This window comes from Taudactylus pleione, unplaced genomic scaffold (assembly GCF_031769625.1).
Source record: "Taudactylus pleione unplaced genomic scaffold, aTauple2 ptg000015l, whole genome shotgun sequence".
Taxonomy (NCBI): domain Eukaryota; kingdom Metazoa; phylum Chordata; class Amphibia; order Anura; family Myobatrachidae; genus Taudactylus; species Taudactylus pleione.
In genome coordinates this window covers 2,294,989-2,322,495 of record NW_028284417.1, presented here as the reverse complement: position 1 = coordinate 2,322,495, position 27,507 = coordinate 2,294,989, and the positions used below count along the sequence as shown (strand labels likewise).

The 27,507-nt window shown below is 44.0% G+C and overlaps 1 protein-coding gene across 1 annotated transcript in view; it reads left to right on the top strand.

The window, feature by feature from the left end:
* Positions 1-27,507, top strand: part of B3GAT2 (beta-1,3-glucuronyltransferase 2) — a 171,635-nt gene that overhangs the window by 115,033 nt on the left and 29,095 nt on the right. The window contains exon 2 of the mRNA XM_088471202.1: positions 15,061-15,205. Within this exon, the coding sequence (XP_088327328.1) occupies positions 15,061-15,205 (145 nt within the window). The remainder of the gene's footprint in view (positions 1-15,060; positions 15,206-27,507) is intronic.

Genomic DNA, 27,507 nt, shown 5'->3' with positions numbered 1-27,507 from the left:
GAAAGCCGAGGGACGTGGAATGGGATGTGCGCTCCCTCCTTGCAAAACCTGTTCAGAGTCTTCAACATAAAACACATTTTGGAGTGTTTATTCATCTCCCACTGATGGGATTTCCAGGAACATTTCAGACTGATGGTTTTCTTTGAACATATTTTATGTATTTAGCCTCAGAGAAAAATCTTGAGAAGTCGATCGATAGGGAACAATCAATATAGCTACAAATAAATGCTATACACAATATAAACATATAGCAGTAGGTTGGATTATGCTACTGTACTGATTTTACACATCTTTTATTATGTTAAACCTAAGGCAGCATTGCTTCTGGTAAAGGATAACACTACTAGACATGTCAAAAGTTATTTTGAACAAAATTATATAATATATTAATTCATGTTTAGATTATTGTAACAGTAATTGAAATCATCTCTGATTTAAGTATTAATCCTTCACTTTTACTAAGGGGCCTATTTATCAATTAATGTTTGAGGAATAAACGTGTGTTTTCGAGGGGTACCTGCAAATGTTAAGGATCCCAGTGATTTACCATGAAGGGACCACAGAAGATATCTCCGATACACTGTATTAAACATGAAATCTAAAGTCACAAAAGCTTTTATTTATCTCGTTTGCGGGGGGGTAGGCAGCTGATGTAATTTGCCATTGACTTTAAAAATCATGTCATTTATGTTTGACTAAGATGGTACTGAGAAGCTCAGCAGCTGATCATTTATTGTAGGGGTCGTAAATGCTGAAACCTTATAACAATATCCATCAATAATATTAAATCAGATACTCTATGAGATATTTCCAGAAATCTCATTTGAGTTCCAAGTAGCAACAGCTCATCTAAAGTTGGAAAATTAACAATCTAGGACATAAAAAGATGTCGTATATTCTAAAAATGATATTTAGAATTTATATTTGGTATAAAAAGAATAAGATTATGATGTGATGCTTGCATGTACAATTTGTAGGTACAGCAATCTGAGAAAAGATATGCCTTTATTAAGAATCTCCGATTGGGAAGTTAGCTTTGAAAAATGCTTAACAACTCCCTATTGCATTTACACAGGCCTGCTTGAATAACACAGAGGGTAATGGGGTCGCAACTTTAAAATGCCCTTTCTGATATAGAATTGTGTTCATTTTACCTGGAGACCAACCTTAGTGGTGTATGATGCATATTTTTGTTCACAGTTTGCTTTTTTTAAAGCAATGGGGGCACTCACCAAATTCCAAATGAAGTGGTCATTTATTAAGTAATATCAAAGCATCTTGTAGTCAGTCGATGTTTCGGAACTCTCGCAGGAGCCTTTGTCAAGACATGGCATACTGTATAGAAAGATCAAATCAGCCATAACATGCAGGACAGGAACATATTCCTGTCCCGCATGTCCTGTCCCTCCAAGGAGGCTTCATTCCCTGTCCCAAGATGGCCACCATAGTTAGCACTGCGTAAGTGCGGCACTGTCTTGCCACTGTGTGCAGTGTGACATGGTTTGAGACGGACATATCAAACCCCGATCCACTCAAGCTCCATTACCAGTGTACATACTGCAGGTGAGTATGGCTGTGCCTGTTATATCCAAATAAGCCAACACCACTGGTTAAGTAACTGATCTGTTCATAGTTTGAGTCATCTGCTAGTGTGTGCCTACATACTGTAGCTCAGCAACATCAACACTTGTACACACATCATTTCCAACAATAAATTGGTGAATGATCGATCTTGGGGAATTTTTCCTTTAATAAAGGATGCACAGGTGCACTACAGGTGCCAGCATGCTCTGACAGCCTTAAAATTGGGCATGATCGGGCTAGCTGGGACATGTATCCATATGGAGCTAGGCCAGATAGATATATTAGCAGCTTTCTCACTGCCCAGTGTCCTTTCCATTGCTTTGCGACTTATTATAGTGCATTTTCGATGACTTTACAACTCCCGGGCTTGTACATCTGGTGATTTGTATGCTTGATATAAAAAAAAAATGGATGTTGCATTGAGATTGATTTAGGCGTTTTCCGGTGACTTTGCATATGTTTGTATTCTGTTACATATGACAACTTGAGACTCCATGGAAAATCACTGGAATTGCACCAGTTGTGTAACTTGGAGATTATTACATTCCCACTAGGAATGTAATAACGCTTTGCCACACCACTATCACCCAGGCTATTGTGATTTGTTTAGAGCTTTAGGGGCTTACTCTGAGTCAGACGCAGTGTCGATGTCGCACGCAGTTGGTCGATGTGCTAAGTCTGCACATGTGTCGCATAAGGCACAGCCATCACTATGGCAGGTGCAGTTTCCCCGTGGAGTACGGCCTCCTATGTGTGCAGTCCAGTGTCTGGGAATGCAGCGGCTTGCTTAAACACACCTACCACACTCCTATAGTATCACCGTTGAACACTTCATTTTCCTGTGCACTACTGGTCACCGCATACCGACGCATTCCGCATGTCATCGTATGCATGCTGGGGTTGGTAACGCCGGTTTGCATGAAGATCCCCGCAAAGGACCTCTCCGCAGGTAAGAGCGGCCCTTTGCGATGGAGGTACTTCCGCGTCTATGACCCAGAAGCCACTTCAGCGTCCCTCTGCGCATGCCGCGCGGAGGGGGGGTTGGTGCTGAGAAGGATCCGATTGGCTCCCTCTATCAGCACTCTGTGTAAAGAAGCCCATAGGCTTCTATAGGGTAAAGCCGTCAGTAAGATGGCATTACCCACCGCAACTAAGTCCCACACTCCGGGGCTTAGTGCATATGAGAATTTGGTCAAACCCACATTTTCAGGGTTTGACTTAATTTCTCCCCTTCCTGCATCTCGCCCACTGTGTGTAACGCATGCACTGTACATGTTTATAATAAATGTTTGTTCATGCAGAGTTGCAAATAACAGCTGAAGTACGTGAACATCTGCATTGTGTGCGGCTTGTGTGTGACACAGAATCAGACCCTAGATGAGATAACTAAGATTGATAACTGCATCACTACAGAATCCAGACACAGTGACAATTACTGGGATTGTCTGTGGTTTTCTTTTTTTTCTCAAATGCTTGTATTCTAATAACGTTTGTAACTCTAGATTAATTATCTGGAATGTTTCCAAACTAATGCTAACAGGTACATGTTAGTAATCCCAACTTGATGCATTTTTTGTCAGAACTAATTAATACAGAAGAGCATTCTAGTTGCATGTTTGAAATGTTCTATAGAGAGGCTACGGTAGCAGGAGGATGAAAAGATGGAACATTTCCTGCTGAAGCCATACAGTGATTACATTTTTGTCCCCGAGATTTAACACTATATTGAAAAACACTTCTGTGCTTAAACTCAAAAACATGTTTTTTTTGTGAGATATCTTCTAGATCATCCATGTAAATCCAGACATATGTGAAATATACCTACTGTATTGTACGTCTTCATTGCAGCTAGTGAGTATTCATAGTACAATGTGTATACAAATACTGTAGTCGGGCGCCAAGAGGGGGAGGGTAGTGAGTACTAATTACCCGAGCTTTGCTTAATGAAGGGGCCTAGGTCCAACGCGCCCCACTCCCTCCTGTCAGTTGTCCAGCACACAGCAGCAGTCTCAGCCTGTGGGGAGGAGCGATCACACTGATCGCACCCACCACGGTTTTTCGCCAGGCTGGGGGGTTCACAGCGCACCCCTCCCTGCAACTAGGATATTTTCTGGGTTTTATTTCCTGAGGGGGCGTGGCCTCATCGCACGCAATTAGGCCACGCCCCCTTCACACTGTAGTTTGCACGTGAAATTATTGCAGTACAACCATGCATCATAAGTGTCTCTTATGCTTCCTGCTAGCCCAACCTATGCTCAGACCTATACTCAAACTATGCTGGTGTGCAAAGAATGGCATGGCGCGTCTAGAAGTACTGTTTAACGTGCAAGGAGCCTAGATGTATGTGGACAAATCTGTACTGTATACATCCAGCAGGGGCTGCTGATTATTGCAGTGCATCGCTACTGATAATACTCCACGTGGTACAATTTTCTCTCCTGTGTATGTTCTTAATAACAATGAAGTTTCCAGCAGCTTGGTTCCCTTAAAACGCTGCTCAAACTGACATCACTGACAAACTTTCCGAGTCTAATTTGTCCTCTTCCATTGCAAACACTTTAGTGCCATATGGTCCCCACTACCACAGTGGAAACAGACATCTGGTGAGGTGTTTGGCTAATGTGGAGTTGGCGTTGCCACTATTTTATTTATTTGAGTCACCATTTTGCCTCCATTCTGTAGTTCAGTGGCATCTTTCAAAGCAGTTTCCGTGGACACTGCTACATGAAGTACTTGTTGATGTGAGATCTGGCTCGGTCAGCAGCCGTTTCTGCATATTTTCATTTGTATTTCCACATACTAACCTGTCCCGCAAGGCATCATTCAGCCTGGTGCCAAACTGACAATGCTCTGGCAAACATTTCTGTTCTGCCACATATGCTGCAATGGATTCTCCTTCGTTCTGATTTTGCTTATAGAACCTGAAACACTCTGCTATCAGTAATGGCTGTAAGATGTCCCTGCATAATCTTTACAATATCATTGAATAACTTTGTGGCTGGCTTCTAAGGGGTTAACAGGCTGCACAGGCGGCCATAAAATCCCCACCATATTTTCCCAATACCTGCTGTCATGATAAGGGGAGATCACAGTAAAATGCAGGTAGATGGCAATGCACCATGTGCTGCTTTGCTGGCGTGGGTGCAGTAGAATTCTTGTTGCCATTTGTAGTAGGGGTGTGCACCGGCCACTTTTCCTGTTTTGTGTTTTGGTTTTGGATCTGGATCTTTCTTCGTGTTTTGGATCTGGATTGGTTTTGCCAAAACCACCCTTCCGTGTTTTGGGTTCTGGGTTTTGTGTTTTGGCTCTGTATTTTTTTGAAAAAAAGCATAAAAACAGCTAAAATCACAGAATTTGTAGGTTTTTCTGCTCCTATGCTATTATTAACCTCAATAACCTTAATTTCCACTAATTTCCAGTCTATTCTGAACACCTCACAATAGTGTTTTTATGTCCAAAAGGTTGCACCGAGGTAGCTGGTTGACTATGCTAAGCGACACGAGTGGGCGGCACAAACACGTGACCCATCTAGGAGTGACACTGCAGTGGCAGACAGGATGGCAGTTAGAAAAACTAGGCCCCAAACTGTACATAATGCAAAGAAAAAAAAGAGGTGCAAGATGGAATTGTCCTTGGGCCCTCCCACCCACCCTTATGTTGTATAAACAGGACATGCACACTTTAACAAACCAGTCATTTCAGCGCCAGGGTCTGCCACACAACTGTGGCTGAAATGATTGGTTCGTTTGGGCCCCCACAAAACAAGCTGGCAATTAATGTGTCCCTGCACAAACTGGCTCTACGGAGGCAAGATGTCATCCTCATCCTCCTCATCCACCGATTCCTCACCCTCTTCAGTGTGTACATCCTCATCCTCACAAAGTATTAATTCGTCCCCACTTGAATCCACAACCACAGGTCCCTCTGTACCTTCTGGAGGCTGGTCTCCCTGGAAGAGCTGATAATTCATTTTGATGAACATCATCTTCTCCACATTCTGTGGAAGCAACCTCCTACGCCTTTCGCTGACAAGGTTCCCGGCTGCACTAAACACTCTTTCGGAGTACACACTGGAGGGGGGGCAACTCAGGTAAAATAGAGCCAGTTTGTACAGGGGCCTCCAAATTGCCTCTTTTTCCTGCCAGTACAGGTATGGACTGTCTGACATGCCTACTTGGATGCTGTCACCGATGTAATCCTCCACCATTCGGTCAATGGTGACAGTATCATATGCAGTGACAGTAGACATGTCAGAAATTGTTGCCAGGTCCTTCAGTCCGGACCAGATGTCCAAACTTGGTCCTGCCTGCCCTGCATCACCGCCAGCGGGTTGCTTAGGATACCTAAGTTTTTTCCTGGCAGCCCCAGTTGCGGGAGAAAATGAAGAAGGAGCCGTTGACGTGTCTCGTTCCACTTCAGCTGACAGTGTGTTCACCAGCAGGTCTTTGCACCTCTGCAGGCTTGTGTCAGCCGGAAAGAGAGACACCACATAGGCTTTAAACCTAGGATCGAGCACGGTGGCCAAAATGTAGTTGTCTGATTTCAACAGATTGACCACCCTGGAATCCTGGCAAAGAGAATGAAGGGCTTCATCCACAAGTCCCACATGCCGAGCGGAATCGCTCCGTCTTAGCTCCTCCTTCACTTTCTCCAGCTGCTTCTGCAAAAGCCTGATGAGGGGAATGACCTGACTCAAGCTGGCAGTGTCTGAACTGACTTCACGTGTGGCAAGTTCGAAGGGCTGGAGAACCTTGCACAACACGGAAATCATTCTCCACTGCGCTTGAGTCAGGTGCATACCCCCTCCTTTGCCTATGTCATAGGTGGATGTATAGGCTTGTATGGCCTTTTGCTGCTCCTCCATCCTCTGAAGCATATAGAGGGTTGAGTTCCACCGCGTCACAACCTCTTGCTTCAGGTGATGGCAGGGCAGGTTCAAGAGAGTTTGCTGGCGCTCCAGTCTTCGGCACGCAGTCGCTGAATGGCGAAAGTGGCCAGAAATTTTTCGGGCCACCCAAAGCGTCTCCTGCATGCCCCTGTCGCTTTTCAGAAAATTCTGCACCACCAAGTTTATTGTGTGAGCAAAACATGGGATGTGCTGGAATTTGCCCAGATGTAATGCCCGCACAATATTGGTGGCGTTGTCAGATATCACAAATCCCCAGGAGAGTCTAAGTGGGGTAAGTCACTGGGCGATGATTTCCCTCAGTTTCTCTAAGAGGTTGTCGGCAGTGTGCCTCTTACTGAAACCGGTGATACACAGCGTAGCCTGCCTTGTAACGAGCTGGCATTTCTGAGATGCTGCTACTGGTGACGCTGCTGCTGTTGCTGCGTAAGGTGATACATCTACCCAGTGGGCTGTCACAGTCATATAGTCCTTAGTCTGCTCTGTTCCACTTGTCCACATGTCCGTGGTTAAGTGGACATTGTGTACAACGGCATTTTTCAGGACACTGAGGACACTTTTTCTGACGTTTCTGTACAGTCTCGGTATCGCCTGCCTAGTGAAGTGGAATCTAGACGGGATTTGGAACCGGGGACACACTACCTCCATCAATTGTCTAAATCCCACTGCACTAATGGCGGATACCGGACGCACGTCTAACACCAACATAGCAGTCAAGGCCTCAGTTATATGTTTTGCTTCAGGATGACTGCTGTCGTACTTCATCCTCCTCGCTAAGGACTGTTGGAGGGTCAATTGTTTAGTAAAAGGAGTGGTGTTCCTACTTCCTCTCTGGGATGATGAACGACTCCCAGCAGCAGCAACAGCAGCAGCGGCAGCAGTAGGCGTAGCAATGCAGGATCCTCCGGAGGAATCCCGGATAGGAGAGTCAGTCATGCCAGTGACATGGCCTGCAGGACTACTTCCGATCCTGACTAAGGAGGAAATTGACGAGGAGGGAGTTGACGGTGTGGTTTGCAGGCGCTTGGATACAACAGGACAACGGGATTTAGGTGTCCCTGGACTGCTTACGGTCTTAGCCAAAGTTTCTGAACTTGACAGTAACTTTTTATGAACGCGCTGCAGGTGCCGTATAAGGGAGGATGTTCCTAGGTGGTTGACGTCCCCTACCCCTACTTATTTCACCTTTACATATGGTACATATGGCAAGACAGTTGTTGTCCGGATTTGGATAGAAATATTGCCAGACCAAAGAGGTGGAATGTTTGGTCTTCTGCCCAGGCATGACCGTGATGGGCTTTTTCATCCCACGGACAACAACTGTCTCCCCCGGAGCCTGATTTAAACAAACCACATCACCATCAGAATCCTCCTCGCCAACTTCCTCCTCAGCGCCAGCTACACCAGTATCCTCATCCTGTTGTACTTCAACAGTGACATCTTCAATTTGCATATCAGCAAGTGGACTGTGGGTGCTCCTTTCAGCACTTGCAGGGGGCGTGCAAATGGTGGAAAGAGCCACCTCTTCCCGTCCAGTGCTGGGAAGGTCAGGCATCGCAACCACCACCACACTTGGACTCTCCTTGGGGATTTGTGATATCTTCTTAGAAAGCACAGTTCTTCGCTGTGCTTTTGCCAGCTTAACTCTTTTAATTTTTTTAGTGGGAGGAGGGCTTCCATCGTCATGTGAAGCTGAACCACTAGTCATGAACATACTAGGGATCGACCTTAGCCGTTCCTTGCCACTCCGTGTCATAAATGGCATATTGGCAAGTTTACGTTTCTCTTCAGCTGATTTAAATGTTTTTTTCAAGGTCATTTTCCTGAACTTTGTCATTTGGGATTGTATGTGCCCTCTACTATGACATTGGGCATCGGCCTTGGCAGACGACGTTGATGGCATGTTATCGTCTATGTCATGACTAGTGGCAGCAGCTTCAGCACTAGGAGGAAGTGGTTCTTGATCTTTCTCTATTTTATTTTTATCGGAGAAAGTTTGGTCCTCCATTTATGTTATATCGATTTGATATATACGTGCGGCTAAACACAGAAAATAATTTTTTTTTGGTTTGGACTGGAGTGTATTTTCGAGGGTTACAGCACCCTTAATGGTCAAGCCAGCCGGCCCTTTACTTATGACACAGGCGCACGCTTGGCACTACTTTGTTGATGCACGTGCGGCTACTGCGCACACAATTCACAAACACAGAAAATAATTTTTTTTTTGGTTTGGACTGGAGTGTACTTTGGGGGTTACAGCACCCTTTAATGGTCAAGCCAGCCGGCCCTTTACTTATGACACAGGCGCACGCTTGGCACTACTTTGTTGATGCACGTGCGGCTACTGCGCACACAATTCACAAACACAGAAAATATATTTTTTTTTTAGCACTTGGGGGGAGCACCCCTGATGAACAGAGCACCCCCTGGACAACACTACAGCACCCCTTTAGGACTGGGACACTGCACAGGACTTTGGAGTGGACACAGCCCCTATGGAGAACTGACTGCACAACACAGTCCAGCCAGCCCCTATGGACTTTGAAGTAGTGGACACAGCCCCTATTAACAACAGCAGCACAGCACAACACAGCCAGCCCCTATGGACTTTGAAGTAGTGGACAACAGCAGCACTACACTACACTACACTACACAGCTCTAACTCCCACCCTCCCTCTTCACTGTCCACAGCCGAGTGAGAAAATGGCGCCGACGCGGGTACCTTATATAGGATCCAAAACCCGCGAGACTCGGAAGGCGGGATGATGACGTTTTGCCTCGATTTCAGATCCGAGTCAGGCGGGAAAAGTCGAGCCTGACTCGGATCGGACTCGGATCGGGGGGGTTCGGATTTCAGAAATCCGAACCCACTCACCCCTAATTTGTAGTGTATGGGCATATACACACTCACATTCAATACAGACAGCACCAGCGGTCTCCTCCCTCTCACTGCCCAATGTCCCGCTGCTATATTGACATGAAGCAAGCGGTAGTGGGCAGAGAGGAGAATTTTTCTGGTGGGGGGGATCGCTGACCCCTACCAAGCCCCTCAAACTGGCCCAGATAATTAGTACCCAGTGCTGCAGTGCACAAAATGGCTTTAATTGAAATATTAATCTTGCAAATAAATGATTAATAACTTATTCGCCCAAAGTGATTACTTGGTGCTTATTACTTCTATCAGTTGTGTCTGTGCACCATGTCACCTGTCTGATCTGTGTTAAATCCTCATCACATCCTCTTTTTGCTCACAACAGCTCATATACCCTGGCACGTGTGAGAGCGATGGGGGTTTTATCCTAAGGGCAATACCCAGGAGGTGTCAAAGAGGACAGCCGTGCAGACAGGGGTTACATAAAGACACCGATAATGACAAAACAAAAAACTTATATATACATATATCATTACAATCCTGACAACACTATATGAATCATTTAGGCCAGAAAACAGATCAGAAGGATTTACAAAAAAATTGGTATGGTAAATGTATAAAGAAAATATTTTTACAGATTCAAAAGGCAAGCATATACAAATAGCTGTTATTCCCATGGGCATTCAACGAAAATAAATTCTGAATAAATAAAAAGAAAAGCCAACAGTTACTGAAATAAAAACGTATTTTTTATCCAAGTAATCTATACATACCCTTCTGAGACATATTGGCACCAGAGAGAAATTATTAAAGCAAATCCCAAGAAGAAAAGACTTCTGCACCAACACGTGATTTACAACAACTGTCAGAAGGCCTGAGGAGTAATGGGATTAGAGGAGCACTTGCATATATCCAGTGACTTCCCTTCTCACCTATAATTGCTACACCATTGATATGCATCTAGATCTAGCTGAGCATGTGCAGCGATTACTTTTCCCTGGTGACTTGTGGATACAGCACAGGTGACGCCTTGCGGCAGCAATACCTTGGAGTCCTATATGATAAGAAAACGATCCGTGCATATTGTGTTACTGTCTACTATATGCTTCCACTCAGCAAATACAGAGTTAGAGGTCAGAGCGCTTTTGAATATTTACATTTCAACAAGTTCAAACATTATGCTGTAATGAAGAACATGCTTTATTCAAGGATTCAATATTTTATGTCCTTGTTTATGTGTATGTTCACTAAAATAGAATCAGAAAAAAAAGAAATAGCACCAGGAGGGAGGGTTAGGCACTTACCAGAGAGTTAGAGTTAGGCACTAGAAGGGACGGTTAGGGTTAGGCACCAGGAGGGAGGGTTAGGCACTTACCGGAGGGTTTGGGTTAGGCACTACAAGGGACGGTTAGGGTTAGGCACCAGGAGGGAGGGTTAGGCACTTACCGGAGGGTTTGGGTTAGGCACTAGAAGGGACGGTTAGGGTTAGGCACCAGGAGGGAGGGTTAGGCACTTACCGGAGGGTTTTGGTTAGGCACTAGAAGGGACAGTTAGGGTTAGGCACCAGGAGGGAGGGTTAGGCACTTACCAGAGAGTTAGAGTTAGGCACTAGAAGGGACGGTTAGGGTTAGGCACCAGGAGGGAGGGTTAGGCACTTACCGGAGGATTAGAGTTAGGCACTAGAAGGGACGGTTAGGGTTAGGCACCAGGAGGGAGGGTTAGGCACTTACCTGAGGGTATGGGTTAGGCACTAGAAGGGACGGTTAGGGTTAGGCACCAGGAGGGAGGGTTAGGCACTTACCGGAGGGTTTTGGTTAGGCACTAGAAGGGACAGTTAGGGTTAGGCACCAGGAGGGAGGGTTAGGCACTTACCAGAGAGTTAGAGTTAGGCACTAGAAGGGACGGTTAGGGTTAGGCACCAGGAGGGAGGGTTAGGCACTTACCGGAGGGTTTGGGTTAGGCACTAGAAGGGACGGTTAGGGTTAGGCACCAGGAGGGAGGGTTAGGCACTTACCGGAGGGTTTGGGTTAGGCACTAGAAGGGACGGTTAGGGTTAGGCACCAGGAGGGAGGGTTAGGCACTTACCGGAGGGTTTTGGTTAGGCACTAGAAGGGACAGTTAGGGTTAGGCACCAGGAGGGAGGGTTAGGCACTTACCAGAGAGTTAGAGTTAGGCACTAGAAGGGATGGTTAGGGTTAGGCACCAGGAGGGAGGGTTAGGCACTTACCGGAGGATTAGAGTTAGGCACTAGAAGGGACGGTTAGGGTTAGGCACCAGGAGGGAGGGTTAGGCACTTACCTGAGGGTATGGGTAAGGCACTAGAAGGGACGGTTAGGGTTAGGCACCAGGAGGGAGGGTTAGGCACTTACCGGAGGGTTTTGGTTAGGCACTAGAAGGGACAGTTAGGGTTAGGCACCAGGAGGGAGGGTTAGGCACTTACCAGAGAGTTAGAGTTAGGCACTAGAAGGGACGGTTAGGGTTAGGCACCAGGAGGGAGGGTTAGGCACTTACCGGAGGATTAGAGTTAGGCACTAGAAGGGACGGTTAGGGTTAGGCACCAGGAGGGAGGGTTAGGCACTTACCTGAGGGTATGGGTTAGGCACTAGAAGGGACGGTTAGGGTTAGGCACCAGGAGGGAGGGTTAGGCACTTACCGGAGGGTTTGGGTTAGGCACTAGAAGGGACGGTTAGGGTTAGGCACCAGGAGGGAGGGTTAGGCACTTACTGGAGGGTTTGCTTTAGGCACTAGAAGGGACGGTTAGGGTTAGGCACCAGGAGGGAGGGTTAGGCACTTACCGGAGGGTTTGGGTTAGGCACTAGAAGGGACGGTTAGGGTTAGGCACCAGGAGGGAGGGTTAGGCACTTACCGGAGGGTTTGGGTTAGGCACTAGAAGGGACGGTTAGGGTTAGGCACCAGGAGGGAGGGTTAGGCACTTACCGGAGGGTTTTGGTTAGGCACTAGAAGGGACAGTTAGGGTTAGGCACTTACCGGAGGATTTTGGTTAGGCACTAGAAGGGACGGTTAGGGTTAGGCACCAGGAGGGAGGGTTAGGCACTTACCGAAGGGTTTTGGTTAGGCACTAGAAGGGACAGTTAGGGTTAGGCACCAGGAGGGAGGGTTAGGCACTTACCAGAGGATTTTGGTTTGGCACTAGAAGGGACGGTTAGGGTTAGGCACCAGGAGGGAGGGTTAGGCACTGGAAGGGACGGTTAGGGTTAGGCACCAGGAGGGAGGGTTAGGCACTTACCGGAGGGTTTGGGTTAGGCACTAGAAGGGACGGTTAGGGTTAGACACCAGGAGGGAGGGTTAGGCACTTACCAGAGGGTTTGGGTTAGGCACTAGAAGGGACGGTTAGAGTTAGGCACTTACAGGAGGGTTTTGGTTAGGCACTAGAAGGGACGGTTACGGTTAGGCACCAGGAGGGAGGGTTAGGGACTTACCGGAGGGTTTGGGTTAGGCACTAGAAGGGACAGTTAGGGTTAGGCACCAAGGGGAGGGTTAGGGTGAAGATTAGGGCTAGTAAAAAAAAAATGTTTCGACCATTTATGTATCGACCTAATGTCCCAGACGACATTCTGTCGCTGTTGACATTCTTACTAGTTGACCTTCAGTGTGTCGACCTTCGGACCCTGTCGACCTATTGCCTGTCTAACTTCCATTGTCTACCTTTTTACTGTAGACCTAATGACCGGATACCGTTCATGCAAATGAGGGGTATGCAAAAATGGACAATATGCTTGTTTCTAGGCGTATATTTTGCACCTGGTATAGAATAGGTGCAGGTCTGCCCTGATGGTGATGATTAGTAGTAAAGCAGGTGCCTGCATTCAGTTACATGTCAAGAAACACAACTCTGCGTATGGGTGAATATATGAATTATTTCATTTCACCCTATTTTCTGAGCAATATACTGTGCACAAGGCCAATTGTATGTAATATGAGGTTAAATTCAAAAATTGCCAGATAGGGACACCGATACAGAGGAGCCCGGCGCTTAAGCATGTATTTGCAAATATATGCAAAAAAGTCCTATGGATTTCTATTATCATGTAGTATGTAGGCTGCTCTGTCTTTCGTGCAGCCCTACAGGGTCTAGCCCTAAGCTGGTCTATTGTTATGTGCAGGCGCTGCGCTACCGTCACGCATGCGCAAGTCCCAGTACCTAACATTCATTGTGCAGGCGCTGGGACCAGAAGCAGCGGCAGCCCCCTCAGGTAAGAGGGCAGGAGCCGCTGCTGGCTACCACTATTTTGTACAAAGTTAATCCCACCTGATTTTATTATCTACCAGATATCAAACTGCAGCTGTCTTCCCCTTCGACATGTTATTTATTTCCCCCTGGCCTCTCTGTACCCTTACTCCCCCTATTAATGCCTCATGTCTCGCAATGCTACAAAAAAATAAATGACTTCACAAAATCAAGTAACACTATGGTAATAAAGTGTATGGCATTTTGTTATTACCTTAGTATTACTATAATACACATACTGTAGCTATGGGCTAGAACTATGTTCACCTTTACTGCTCTTGGCCTCGGGCAATTGTCCAACCCACCAGTGGTGTTAATTAGAAGTCATGAATTTCAGGGCTACTTCTTGTTACAAAGAAAAATCAATACCCGATTCTTCAGTGTAACAGAATATGCAGATGCTACATTAATACCATTCTTAAATTCCACTCTGGTCATCACCAGTTCCTTGGCATGGAATTACTGGACCAACCATTTCCTATAGTGATGGTGATGAGACTGTCGTTTTATTTATATTTAGCAATGTGTCCCCTTTTCAATTATACAGTCCTGTGTATGAAAATGTTATTAGACTAATTTGTATACTATCCTTCAATATATTTGAATATGTAAATTAGGTCACCAATGAGGCACATTTTTTAAAGTATAAAACAGCACCCAAGGCAATTTCAGTTATATTTACTGAACGCATCCCTCTTGCAGTGTTTCCCTCCATCTTCTTTACCTATAACTAGCGCTGGTTAGGTTCCTATTAGCACCAGGAGCTCTCCTGTTGCCTGTTAATGGAATAAATCAACTAGCATCTGTTAAGAAGACTGTACAGTAAGATCGTTAGTGCAATATTTGTTTGTGTGCATTATATTTTTATACTACTGTACTTGTGTCCCTGATGTATAACTTGTGCTATATGTGTCACATTTGTGATGTAAGGTAGAACGTGTGCCTGTTTACCCATCATACACATATCAATCGCATTTACACTAACAGCTGAAGAAGCGGAACTGGATTGTGACGGGGCGTTCTCACATAGGCAACACTCAGTGAGGATGTTTTAATGCAAAAGTGGGCTATGCAGGTCTGGGCATAAGGTAAAATATGCCTTTTTTGAGTCGTACCTTTTGCACCCAGTATAGGAAAGTTGCAAGTGAGCACAGATGATTATTTATGACTGGTAGTACATAGGCGCATATGTAACATCTCGAGATGAGTACAGCTCTACATATGGGCGAATATATGCATTTTTCCGTGTATGCATCTTTTGAGCAATGTACAGTGTGCCCGATTTACTTCCAACTCTGCATCAGATCATATTTGTACCTGATTTACCACAATATCACAATATGCGATTTAAACAATACATCTGTAATTGCAGAAACTGGTATTGATTGTGAAACATTGAATGCATTCATTAAACATGAATAAATGTTCTCTCTCCTGTCCTTTGCACAGATGCGCACCACTCAGAAGGTCTCAGTGTGGCCTGTGGGCCTTGTTGGGGGTCGTCGTTATGAACGCCCACTTGTAGAAAATGGAAAGGTTGTGGGCTGGTACACAGGATGGAGAGCAGACAGACCTTTTGCCATTGACATGGCAGGTAAGCTGCAAATAGACTGCAGTATACAAATGATATTTCATGCACCTAAAGTGGCTCCTTTAGAGGTGGTCACATCTGTATCGTCTATACTCTATGTTGTAAGCCATGCACATAAATAAGCATATTCACATGTAAATGTTAAGATGCACCCAGCTACATTAAAAAAAACATGTCCGGCTTGGCAGTGTTAGCAGGAAAGATTATAGTCTAATCACACACAAACACAAATACAAAACACAAACTAAAATTTAAACATTTTTATTTAATGCAATGCAATTTACACATGAATTGGAAATTAGATAGAGCCACATTGCTAAAGATGAAAGTACGACCATCTGGAGGGGTCAATACACAATCAGCCAATGACACTCATGCTGCTGGCTAGGGCTGTTGATAGTCAGTATTATTGTTGTATATGTTTTGACCAGCAAGATATACACCTCCTACTAGGCATATTTGCTAATGCATCCATGTCTACTTCTGCTGCACTTAGGTGTACTCCACCGACATTGCCCATCCCTGAATAAGGAGACGCAAGCTACCGATAAGCCACAGCCTGTAAACTTTGTGTACACAGTTTAGTGCATATGCGCAATTTCACAATAAATATTTTTGGCAAAAAACATTGATGTACATCTAACTCTAAAGTATCCCAGAATCTCCACAATAACTGCTTATTAGCAGAAGAGCATCAGGATACCTATTTGTTTTTTTAAAACAGTAAAAGAGACTAAAATGACAGTTATTATTGAGATGCGTTTATGCAGAAATTTCCCCATGACCAAACAATACCCAGACACATGGCATGGCTCCAAATTGTACTCAGGTTACTGACTTTTACATAGAAATGTACAGTATTGTCATTAAGTGTCTGAGAAAAACATTACCTGACGTCGTTCTATATATTAGGTCTCTCTCTAAGGGCCGTATTCAATTAGCCGCAAAAAGTCCCATCCTTTTCACCTGCCGGACTTTCCGCCTACATCACGTGTGTTTTTGGAGAAAACACTTTTCGTGCGCGCGGACGCTTTTTGCCCTATTCAATTCCAAAGGAGGCGAAAATGCATTCCGGCGAAACTCAAGCAGGTGAAAAGTGCTGTCAGATTTGGGGAAATCAGCCTGACACCCCCCAAAAGATGCACTGACATGGGGGATCACTATGGATACCCCCGAATAGCCCTGCTGAAGGTATTTGTTTTGCTTAAATGCTCTCAATAGCTGCTATTTAGCGTCTTTGCACAAGTGGTGAAGAATAGCATTTAGCAGGGTTTTTTTGCAAAAATAAGTAGTTCCAGCAAATTTGGGGTACATGAAAATGGGTGCAAGCATGGTTAAAAATCGCTAGGTGAGGTTTAATAAAACGTAAAAAACACACCTTCAGCAAACACCTGCAATCAGCAAACACCTGCAATCAGCAAACACCTGCAATCAGCAAACACCTGGGGCATACTTGGAATCTATTTCACTAGTTTTTAAGTTTGTCACCCAACTTTGAACTTTTTTGCTCCTAAAACTAAAGTACTTTTTTGGGGTGATGTAAAAATTTTTGTAAGCTTTTTTTGATGCAGTTTACCTTTGGGGGACTGTCCCAAGGCTGTAGGTGTGTTCCCGTAACTTTGAACCCCAAACCCCCAATTCTGCACTTTTTTCCGCCTGCATTCAGAGGCTAATCGTTTCCGCTGGTTACAAGGCGCAGACTTTTCGCACCGGCGGAAAGTCTTCGGAATTGAATACGGGGATAAGTTCTCGCCTGGTGAAATGACGTCATCAGTGGAAACTTTTCGCCGAAAACGGCTTATCGGGGCTAATTGAATACGGCCCTAAGTGTATAAATGTATACTGTGCATTACTAATATACAGCATCTGCTGTGCAACGCTAATGTTACTGTATTCAAATGTTCAAAATTATACAGTATAATCTAAAAAGCATAATGCTGTAACAATTAACAATACTGATTTTATCTTTACATGCAGCTATATTTGCTTCTTAAACATTGAAATTGAATTGACACATTGTAGTGTAATATGTTTTCAGTATTGATAATAGCAGAAACCATTATATATCCAGCAAGCATTTTATTAACACATTAATATTATCTTATTACTGTGTCATATTTCACTGTGAGTCACCATGAAATTGTACATTATGTAGTAGTGTGGGTGGTCCTGCAGCTGATTTAGAGCAACAATATCTGAAGAGAGAACAGAGTCAGTTTCATGATAATGAGAATATAGTTGTGCGTGTGTCCTGTGTATTGTAGATATGTTGCTTTATAGTAACTGAGCTGGTTTCCCTTGCCCTTTACAAGTTTAATGGCCAGATGTTCATTTGGCTTTCTTGGTAGCAAGCAGCAGAATGTGAAACCATTCAACAAACTGATCAGTGCTGACACACAAAAAGTGTAGAACATTTAATGTATTTATACAAAGTCATTTATGTTATGTTTTTCTTCTATCACTAACACATATCAATAAGAGTGGCACAGTCTCATCACACTAGCTTATGATATCAATGTGAAACAAAATAGGTGATAATGTACATACCATTGATATCTGAACTAACACAATATAAACAATCCCAGTGTCGCTCTGTAATTAGTTAGATCATGGTTAAGAGGTCCCTATACCCACAATATGGCATTGAACACTTCTAAAAACAATTTAAGATAGATTGTGAACTGTCAGGAGCAGGTTGCTCTCTACCTTCTGTCTCACGTCTGCAGCTCCATTGTTCCCTTCTATGTATTGTTCTGTTTCTATGTATGAATTGCTTTTTATGATTTGGTGTAGCATCTGCCAGGAACTGCAGAATTCTGTAGCGCCTTACAAGAAATACGATAATGGCCAAAAACAAGTCATTGTTCTGTTCTTTGTAGCCTAAATAAAGCCCCCTGTACATTTTCTGCTGATTCCATACTTAGTACAAAGACTTTACCCTCTGTCACTGAACACAAAGCACATATACTGTAGATAGGAGAAGCCAATGTATTATAACTAAGGGCCTAATTCAGAGATGTACGTAAATTCCATATTTACATACATCTCCCATGTTTGCACTGTGCATGTGCAGATCTGTCTCAGTGCTGTGGCTCGCAGTGCCCAAAAGTGACCTACTGGTGGTGATTGGGGGTGATGAGAGTGTGTCACGGCCCTGTCTAGTTGTCACCTTTTTGCCTTGAGACTTACCCCTGTCAGCTGTCCCATGGATCTGTGTTTGTAGTTCTCCTGGGGGATCTGCTCTGACTTCTCTATGCATTCCTCTCACAGTAATTACTGCACCTGGTCTCTCCTGTCTGTGAGCACTGCTAGCCCTGATTGGAGACGCAGGTGTGGTTCTGATTCTCAGAGCAGCAGAGATGAATACTCCCCTCTGCATGTTTTGCCTTCCACCACTCAGAATGCTACTGCCAGACCATCTGTCCGTATCCACCAATTGCTGCCAGACCCAGGGTATATATTTCCTCCCGATAGCATTCTGGGCCTGAACATCTCGTCTTCCCGTGGTGTATGGTTCATGCTATTTCTGCATTCAAGTGTATCCCTGAAACCTGCTACAGCAACTCCTGGTGCAATCCAGAAAACCTGTTACAGCTATACCTGGCAATCCAGTAAACCTGCTGGCAGCAACCCCCGATGCTTCCAGAAAACCTGCTACAGCTAAACCTGGCAATCCAGTAAACCTGCTGACAGCAACCCCTGGTGCATCCCGAAAACCTGCTACAGTAATACCTGGCATCCAGTCATCCTGTTACAGCAATACCTGGCCTGTGCTCTGCTGCTAGTTCTACTCCTGGTTGGTCCCTGGCACTCTGTAAACCTGCATCGTGTCACCCTGCCTTGCTTACTGCTGTGGATCAACTCCTGCTCCTTTTACCTACCTACTCCCTCCCTGAACCTAAAATTCCCAAACCTACCCATTTCTTCCTGAAACCTGTTATTCCCAATTATCCTATCCAGCCTGCACCTGAGTTTCAACCTTGTCACAGCATTTCCGGATCACCCTGTTTAACCCTCGTCTCAGCATTACCTGATTTCCCTTCAGCCATTGTTGCGTTATTCCAGTTCAGTCCACATTGTTCCAGTCCAGAGTCAAGTTCCAAGCTCATCAGTTCTAGCCACCCAGCTACCAGCGTCTACCCACGGCTAACCGGCCGCTCCATGTAGCCACCCAGATACCAGCGTCCACCCACGGCTATCCAGCCGCTCCACGTAGCCACCCAGCTACCATCTACCCACGGCTTCCCAAGCCACAACAAGTAGCTTCCACACTACCATCCGTCTGCAAGCCCATCTACTAGTAACCCGACCAGTTCAGTCAGCCTACCTGCCGGTCCCAGTCCGGTCCCTCCAAGTTCCTTCTGGTCACATTCCAACGTCTCAAGTTTCCAGCTCCAGTCACTCATCACCAAAGGCAGTTCTCACTGCTACCCACTTCTTATAATAAAATAGCTATTCATCTACATCATCTGTGGTTCCAGTCATGCCGGCCTCCGTTGAAACCCGATCACCACCTAAGACAGGTAACTCGCAGACACCAATTGTGACAGAGTGGTGACAGGGAGCGTTCCAGAAAATGGGGGCGTATTGGCCCTCTCTTCTGGGTGTGCCAAAGCCAGTGGCTGCATCCTTGGATGCAGCTTCACTGGTCCTGGCAGCATGATTTCACTGGCCGCCCTGAGTAACCTGAAGATGGCCGATGTTCACGCAGGTGAGCCGATGCTGCGTCGTTCATCACTGCTGCGAATCACAGAAACCTGCAGTGGGCGTCTTTTTACTGCACCCTTTCCATATTTTACCACAGCCATTGTGTACAAAGGCTGTGATCTAGCTTCCTACTTTGAGTCAGGCCCCAAGTGATTAATGACCTCACATCTCCACAATTGTAAAATTATATTGCCAAAAACATTGTGTAGGTAAATGTAACAGACATTATGCAATACATTCTTGTGAGGTTAGTACGTGATTATGCCATAAGAATTTCTTATGCATAATAAGACATGTATGTGATAGAGGAGTTTATAACATTCATCATTAATTCTTGTTTTGTTAAAGAGGGCAATAAATATAAAGGCACCAACATTTTATTTTGTATGTATATGGAAAGCTGTATTTTTTGAAGCTTGTCAATGTTGCAAAGTACTCTTTCATAAACTAATACCAAATATGACTGTAATTACTGTTACCAGCAGAAAGGTACTTACAATATGCCTGTAAGTTAGTAATGTAGTGATAGTGTTTGTTGCTGTGAGATACAGTATGCAGGGTATCGCTTTCACTTCAGCCTCTCAGCACCATTCCTTCAAAGTGTTTTTCTACAACTGAAGATATAAATGTGATTTCCTTATCCCAGAGGGAGCTGCTCTGTGCACAAGAAATGTAATTTATGTGAAGCAAGTGTTCTTTACATTAGATGATGAATTTCCTTCATGGGAACTGGCCATGGTTCTGAATTGCCCCTAAGTCTTTGCTTTGGACTGTGATACCTTTCAGTACTAACTTTATTTCATTTCTCTTGCTTACATTTTACAATTATGTTAACGTTTCTATAGAAATGGCTTTCATTTATTTAATTTAAAATATACTGTGACTATTATAGGAAAAGAGAGAGAAAAAAGATTTATCCTAAGGTTATACAATGTGATGAAAATGGAGTCTGTAGATGGATGGAGCTCTAAACACTGGCTTAGGGGGAAATCACTGACATACATCCCTGGTAGATGAAGGCAGAAATGCTTCAAAATTGATCTCGTCAATCTTAAAGTGTAAAGTTAAGATCGCTCTCTGGCTGTCAGGAGACTATGGTTGGTTGAGCTTATGTATACACATACTAGCCACCAACAAATACTCCTGTGCTAACAATTAAGACTTTGTTATTCAACAACATCCATTCCCAGATGCCTTATAACAGTCAAATTTTTTATTATTATTATTACTAGTATTATTATTATTATGTTAAGAAAAATCATATTACTGAAGTACATCTGTAAGACAAGCATTTGTTCCCAGGTCCTGGAAGACTCACTATATTATCTCTCTCTCACTCTCATTTTCTCTCTCTCTCTCATTCTCTTGTCTCTTGACTCTCTGTCTCTCTCCTAGGAGTCTTTAAAAAAAATAATTTCATGCTTCAGGTTTATAAATGAAATACTATGCAACTGATGAAAATAATTAATTAAGTTTCTCAAGACTGGCCATGAGTGTTTCTGTATAGCTCAGGCAGGAAAATAGGTACCTTTATCTGCTTGTCGGAGTCCATACACTCCAGTTCTATTTCATTTAGATTTCAGAGTCAGAGTGAATTCTAATACATCATTTCATGCCTCAGATTTATAAGTGGGATACTGAGCGGCTAATGAAAATAATGAATAAAGCTACTCAGAACTAGCAAATTAGACATTGTCCAACAGCCAACACTGCACTGGCAACTGGCTGTGTTGGTCTATTGTTACACTTCAAGTGAGTAGGGAATGATTGATGAGGAGCGTAGAAATGATTCATTTGAAGTACGCAGGAATTATTAAGTCTGAGCAATTGGATGTTTCTGGAAATTGTGAGGCATTAACAATCTATAGGTCTTGGCTGTTAGAAACTTACCACATTGAGCTTCGCAGATAGTGATTGTATAATGGCTTTCTCAGAAAAAAATCATCTTATCGGCCCTGAGAGTAAAGGTGAGAAAGGGTAATTTACTTTAAAATGTCTCTTAGTTGAGAACAAATCTGTACCTGCCAAATAGCACAGCTCCCGAGTCCCTGGGCCACCTTTATCACAGGCGTGACATGTAAAATCTCCAGAGGTAAGCCAGAGCCTGACAAAGTTTATTACTTAATTCCTTTTTAATAACAATATACACATGGCAAAATACTCCCCATTAGTTGCAAAACCTCCCTTCTATCATACATGATTTATACGAATTAAAATAAGTTTTCAAGAACCTTAAAACAAAGATAAAATTACCTTAGTTATAATAGCTATTATTTCATACACACATTTTTAAATAAGTGTTGCCATTGATCAGTTTTTTGTAAAATGCAAATACACAACAACAAAAAAAAAGTTGTATTTGGTACAACAAAGTACTAAGGTGATCCTTACAGAATTACAATGGTAAATGACCAAATTCCCATGGAACCTTAGAGGCATTTACCATGGCACTTGTGTTTTTTATACGGGACAATGGGCCTATTCATCATCACTTAATTTGTAAATGCACAATTGTAGAAATGAAGTATTGAGGCCATTCATCAAGTAGGTATAGCAGGAGATATCACAGATATCTCCTACTTAACTTCCTTTCGCGGAATGGCCCCCTGTCCCCATACACTAGTATGGGGACAGAATTCATCCAGCTCCGAAAATACAATATTTTCGGAGCTTGAGTACGGGACCATTCACCATCTTCAGATGGAGAGTGCTCCCGCTCCGGGCTCACAACCCGCTCTTTCCCTATGGGAAGGAGTCCCAGGTTGCGAAGAGGGGTCCTTTTGGATCCCTCCACCCCTTTCCAGCTCCTTCCGCCGACGTAGGGGCTCTTGTGCGCATGTGCACTAGTGTCACTGCTCCAAAAAGGAAAAGATTCACTGCTCCGAAAGAAGCAGTGTAGCCACTCGCGGGGACAGCTGATTTTTGGATCAGTTATCTCCGTTTCGGAGCAATGATGAATTGCTCCGGCTTCCGCGGCGAGTTAGAATGTTAATTATCAGGGTTCAAATGGTAGCATGAATAGACCCAAATATAAATATTTGGAAAGGAGGGTGTCACAAAAACAAACTCCATATGGACATTTAGGTACCACACATACAGTATCCAGTAAATCAAAGATACATCGATCTGTAGGACATTTTATTCCTATACAATACATTCTCTAAATAAATATATGTATATGAATGAAGGCTGCCATTGTAACCAGCTTATGATCAGCTGCAGGCTGTTACAGCAAGGTTGCTGCTGGTACGCAATCAAAATGTCTCCAGCTACAGCGTTGACATTCATTATATCGACATTTATGACGTCAACATGGTTAATATGTCAACATCGTTAATGTCAACATTTCCATTAGGTTTAGCGCTAGGCAATAGAATTAGACCAAAAGCACAGTTGAGATTTCAACACTGTCGACATTACAGATTTGTCATTACACATCTTTGCTGCAGTCACGCTAAAAACCCCTCTTGGCGCGCCAGGTCCCGTGAGGCTCTGCTAGCGCTGGGTGTCTTCTTTGCATCTTTTTTTGTGGGAAATGCATCAAAGTAGCAATGTAATGCGACCTGGACACACCAACAGACTGTGCGGATTAATTTGATATGCAGCACTTATATATCTGTGTGCAATGTTACAATGTAGCGGCCGGAGCTTTTTTTCATTCCAAGTTCTGTTGTGCTTCATATACAGGCTCAGGTGCATACAGATATACAAGTGTTGCATATCTTATTAATCAGCACAGTCTGTATATCATTTATATTATATAGAATAATGATGTTTAGTAACAAGGTATTGTACAGATGTGCAGTAATGTGCTGTAATGTGCACCAATCAAGCAGTTAGATGTAACTGCTAATGCAAGTTAGACAATGATACAAATTTTTAGTTGATAAGGGATTTTTCACTTTTGCATTGTACCCCTCAGTAGTAGACCACAAATGTAAACAACCTTGTTTACAGTAAGTAAACAAAATATGCCATGCAAACTCATTTAGAGTAAAGGCGCGCATCCACTAGCAAATGAGGTAACAACAGTATGATTACGACATCATAATCATACCATCGTTCCCCATCCCCTGCAGTGCCAACACTGAACGATTAGTCATTCAGTGTAGGCACCGTCCATCATCCCTGAACATGGCCATTATTGACAGATTGACCGGCATGTTCAGCCGATAATTGATGTCGGAAACGACCAGCAGAAGCGCGCATTGCTGGTTGTTACCGACATTATAGTGCACGATTAATGAGCGATTACATGATTACGATGTCGTAATCGTGCAATCGCTCAATATCTGCTAGTGGATATGCGGTATAAGGCACTATCTTGTTGCTCAAATATAAGTGTAAACTTTTGGCAAAAGCAAAGACTAAACGTGTACTTTGTACCCACTCCCCATCTCCGCACCCGTTTACAACAGTACAGTCATGTCTCTGATATCTATTTCATCCGGTTCCCTGTAACAAGTGGCAGTTAGAGAGCAGAAAACTTTCAACCAAAAGGCAAAACCTGTCAACTTACACTCAAGTTAGCCATACTAGACCATGTACCAGCCCAGGGTTTATTTACAGATTGTCAGGCAGGATTGCAGTCTACCTAATTAAAATAATAAAAGACTATTTAAATATTTTTTTAGACAACTATTTATGAAATTACCTGTTACCTTTTGTATCATAAGTTCATTGGGGATGTAGTTGAGATCCTGGAGGTCGAGATGCCAGTGTTCAGAATGCAAGCACCTAAATCCCGAGACCAGTGAGAATTCTGGTGCCACCATCTTGACCAATAGCATACTGATGGTAAGTATTGGGGCTAGGAGGAGGGTTAGGGGTTAAGGGTTAGGCACTAGGGGGAGGGTTAGGGTTAGGCTACGGGGGGGCAGGTTAGGATTAGGCTGCCGGGGGGTTAGCTTTAGTCTGCGGGGGGGAGGGTTAGGTTTAGGAGTAGGGATAGGGTTAGGGTACTAATTGCCAGGTGTCGGTATACTAACCCTGTCAGGATGCTGGCGTCGGGATTCTGACCGCTGGCATCCCGTACCCAACCCGTTCATTGCTCACTGCTGACACAGGAGAAAAGAACTAAACTGTATCTCTAATATAAATCCTACATTTCCAAATTAACTAAGGAAAGACTCTACTGGGGAATAACTTTTTATGGGTACTAATATAAAAACATAGGGCCTGATTCAGAGCCGGACGCAATTAGCGCTCACTCGTCCAGAAAATAGAGGTGGCTATTCAAATGAACCGTTTGCTCTTTGCGATCTGTTCACGCCTCTAGGTCTGAACGAGCGAACAAAACTTGCGGTCGTTTTTTGGGAAACTACGCCCCCTGGCCGCTCGCATTCTACGTCATGTCCGCTATTTATTAGATTAATCGAGTACATCGACCAGGGTATGAACTGCTCGCTATTCTTGGGGTTGGTTTTTGCTACCACAATTTTGCGAGCAGTTCTGGCTATTAAATAACCCAGTGACGTGGTCAATGACGCTGATGTTTTAATTATGCACACCCATAAAACGCCCATTTTGACCTTTAAGCACGCCTGCGTTCGGATCTCCACTCCCCGTTTTCAAGCACCTTCCCCTGTTACTACCCACATACGCCTCTTTCTGTCACTCAAATTATCACGCATTCGCTATTTTGCGAGCACATGAATTTCGACCGCACTGACTGTTTCGCGCATGCGTATAACGATCCGTACGCATGCGCAGTTGGGCAAACATCGCTCAGAGCGAACGAGCGGCCGCTTACGAGCGGCTCTGAATCAGGCCCATAGTTGTGAATACTACTACTGCATTAGGGTTTGTTCAGACATCAGTGTTCATGTGGATGCAGTGCAACTGGACCACAGTCAGACCTCTCTCAACACATGCAATTAGAGTGCCTTATTCTTTAAGACTAGTACCTATGAATGCTGTTTTGCTAAATTTAGATTTTCAGCCACTCAGTATAAAATTAATTCCTTGATTCAAGAAAGAACTTTGCCGGCAGCCAACTGTTATTGCTCAGAGCTTAAAAACTACTTTTCAAATTGAAATAGTTAATCATCTACAAAACAAGTTAAATCTACAAAACAAAGACGCAGATGTAAATAACACTCACAAATGTATCTTTAGTCTCCAATAATAAACAAAATATCAGATCTAAGCTTAGTGTTAAACATTGGGTATATATTCATGTCTTTTTCTGAGGCAATTCATTTTTTTAAAATCTCTTAAGTAATTTGTTTCAAGACTTTACAATACAAATTATAACTATGGCAATACAGAGAGGAGACAATCACCAACGCAGTGGGGAGGAGAATAAGAGAATGATACACCAGGGCAATTTTTAAATTATTCCAACATTGGAAATTGTTAAACGCTGAACCTAAAACTGTATTTTAATTTCAGTTACACGTTTGTCCTGTAATGTGCTCCCCTCTCCTCCTGATGCTGCTTTTGAAAAATAAGATACATTATATTCTGCTCATTGGTGTCTGCAGATATACTTTTATGGGGAAAAAAATTAATAAAATCATTATGAGGTGCTATGGCCAAGTCATGGTGTGGGCATGCCAAGCTGACAAAGGGTGCTAGGTCACTATATATTACCCCCCCCTTTTAAAATCTGTCCCTAACTTCAATGCAATGCCGCAAACACCACAGTCTAGTTGCAGCACACCATTTGGATTGCTCCGCATTGCATAATACAGTGAAGGCAGACATACCCAACATCTAAAGCTGGGTACACACTATACGATATAATAAACATTGCGGCAGTTATCCCAATTTCACTATATCTCAGAACGGGTGTAGTAGGTATTACCGCTGGCCACAGCGGAAGCCCGGCAGGGGTGAAGATCCTGATCACTAATTAAGGTAAGTACTGCTAACCTAATTCCCTACCCTAACCCTCCTTAGGGGTGCCTAACCCTAACCTCCACCCTTAGTGCTTACCCCCCCTTCCCCGCAGCCTAAAACCTAAGTCTCCCAGGGGGTGCCTAACCCTAACCTCCCCCTGGGGGTGCCTAACCCTAACCCCCCTTCCCCTAGCCTAAACCTAACCCTCCTGGGGGGGACCTGACCCTATGTCCCCCTGGGAGCCCTAAAATGTAACCCTCCCCCAACGTGGCTGTCCGCGCCTGGCTTACCTTTGCTCGGTATGTCGGGCTCCCGGCATGGGTCTAATGACAGGCATTGGGTTTTCGACGCCTGTCATTAGTATCTTGCCGGGATTTGACAGTCGGGAAGCTGGAGGTCGGCATTTAGATAATCGGCTTCCTGACTACATCCCCTCAGAACACACAGTGTAGAGTGTATACACTATGCAATCTTCGGAATGACGGCACAATATAATTTCAGAGGATTGTATCCAATTAATCTTTTACCACAAAGTTCATTGCATTGTCCCATCTGATGCAGATGGCTGTCTCACATACGTAGCCAAAGCCAGGAATTCTGCGTCAAAAGATGGAGTCCCTGACCTCACCACTCGAAGAAAACGGGCATGACATACCCCCATTTTTGGAAACACAGGCCGGCCCCACCCACTCCCCATCCTCAAACAGCCACAGCCTGTCAACAAGGCTGCAGCTTTGGGTAACTGTGAGAGATCT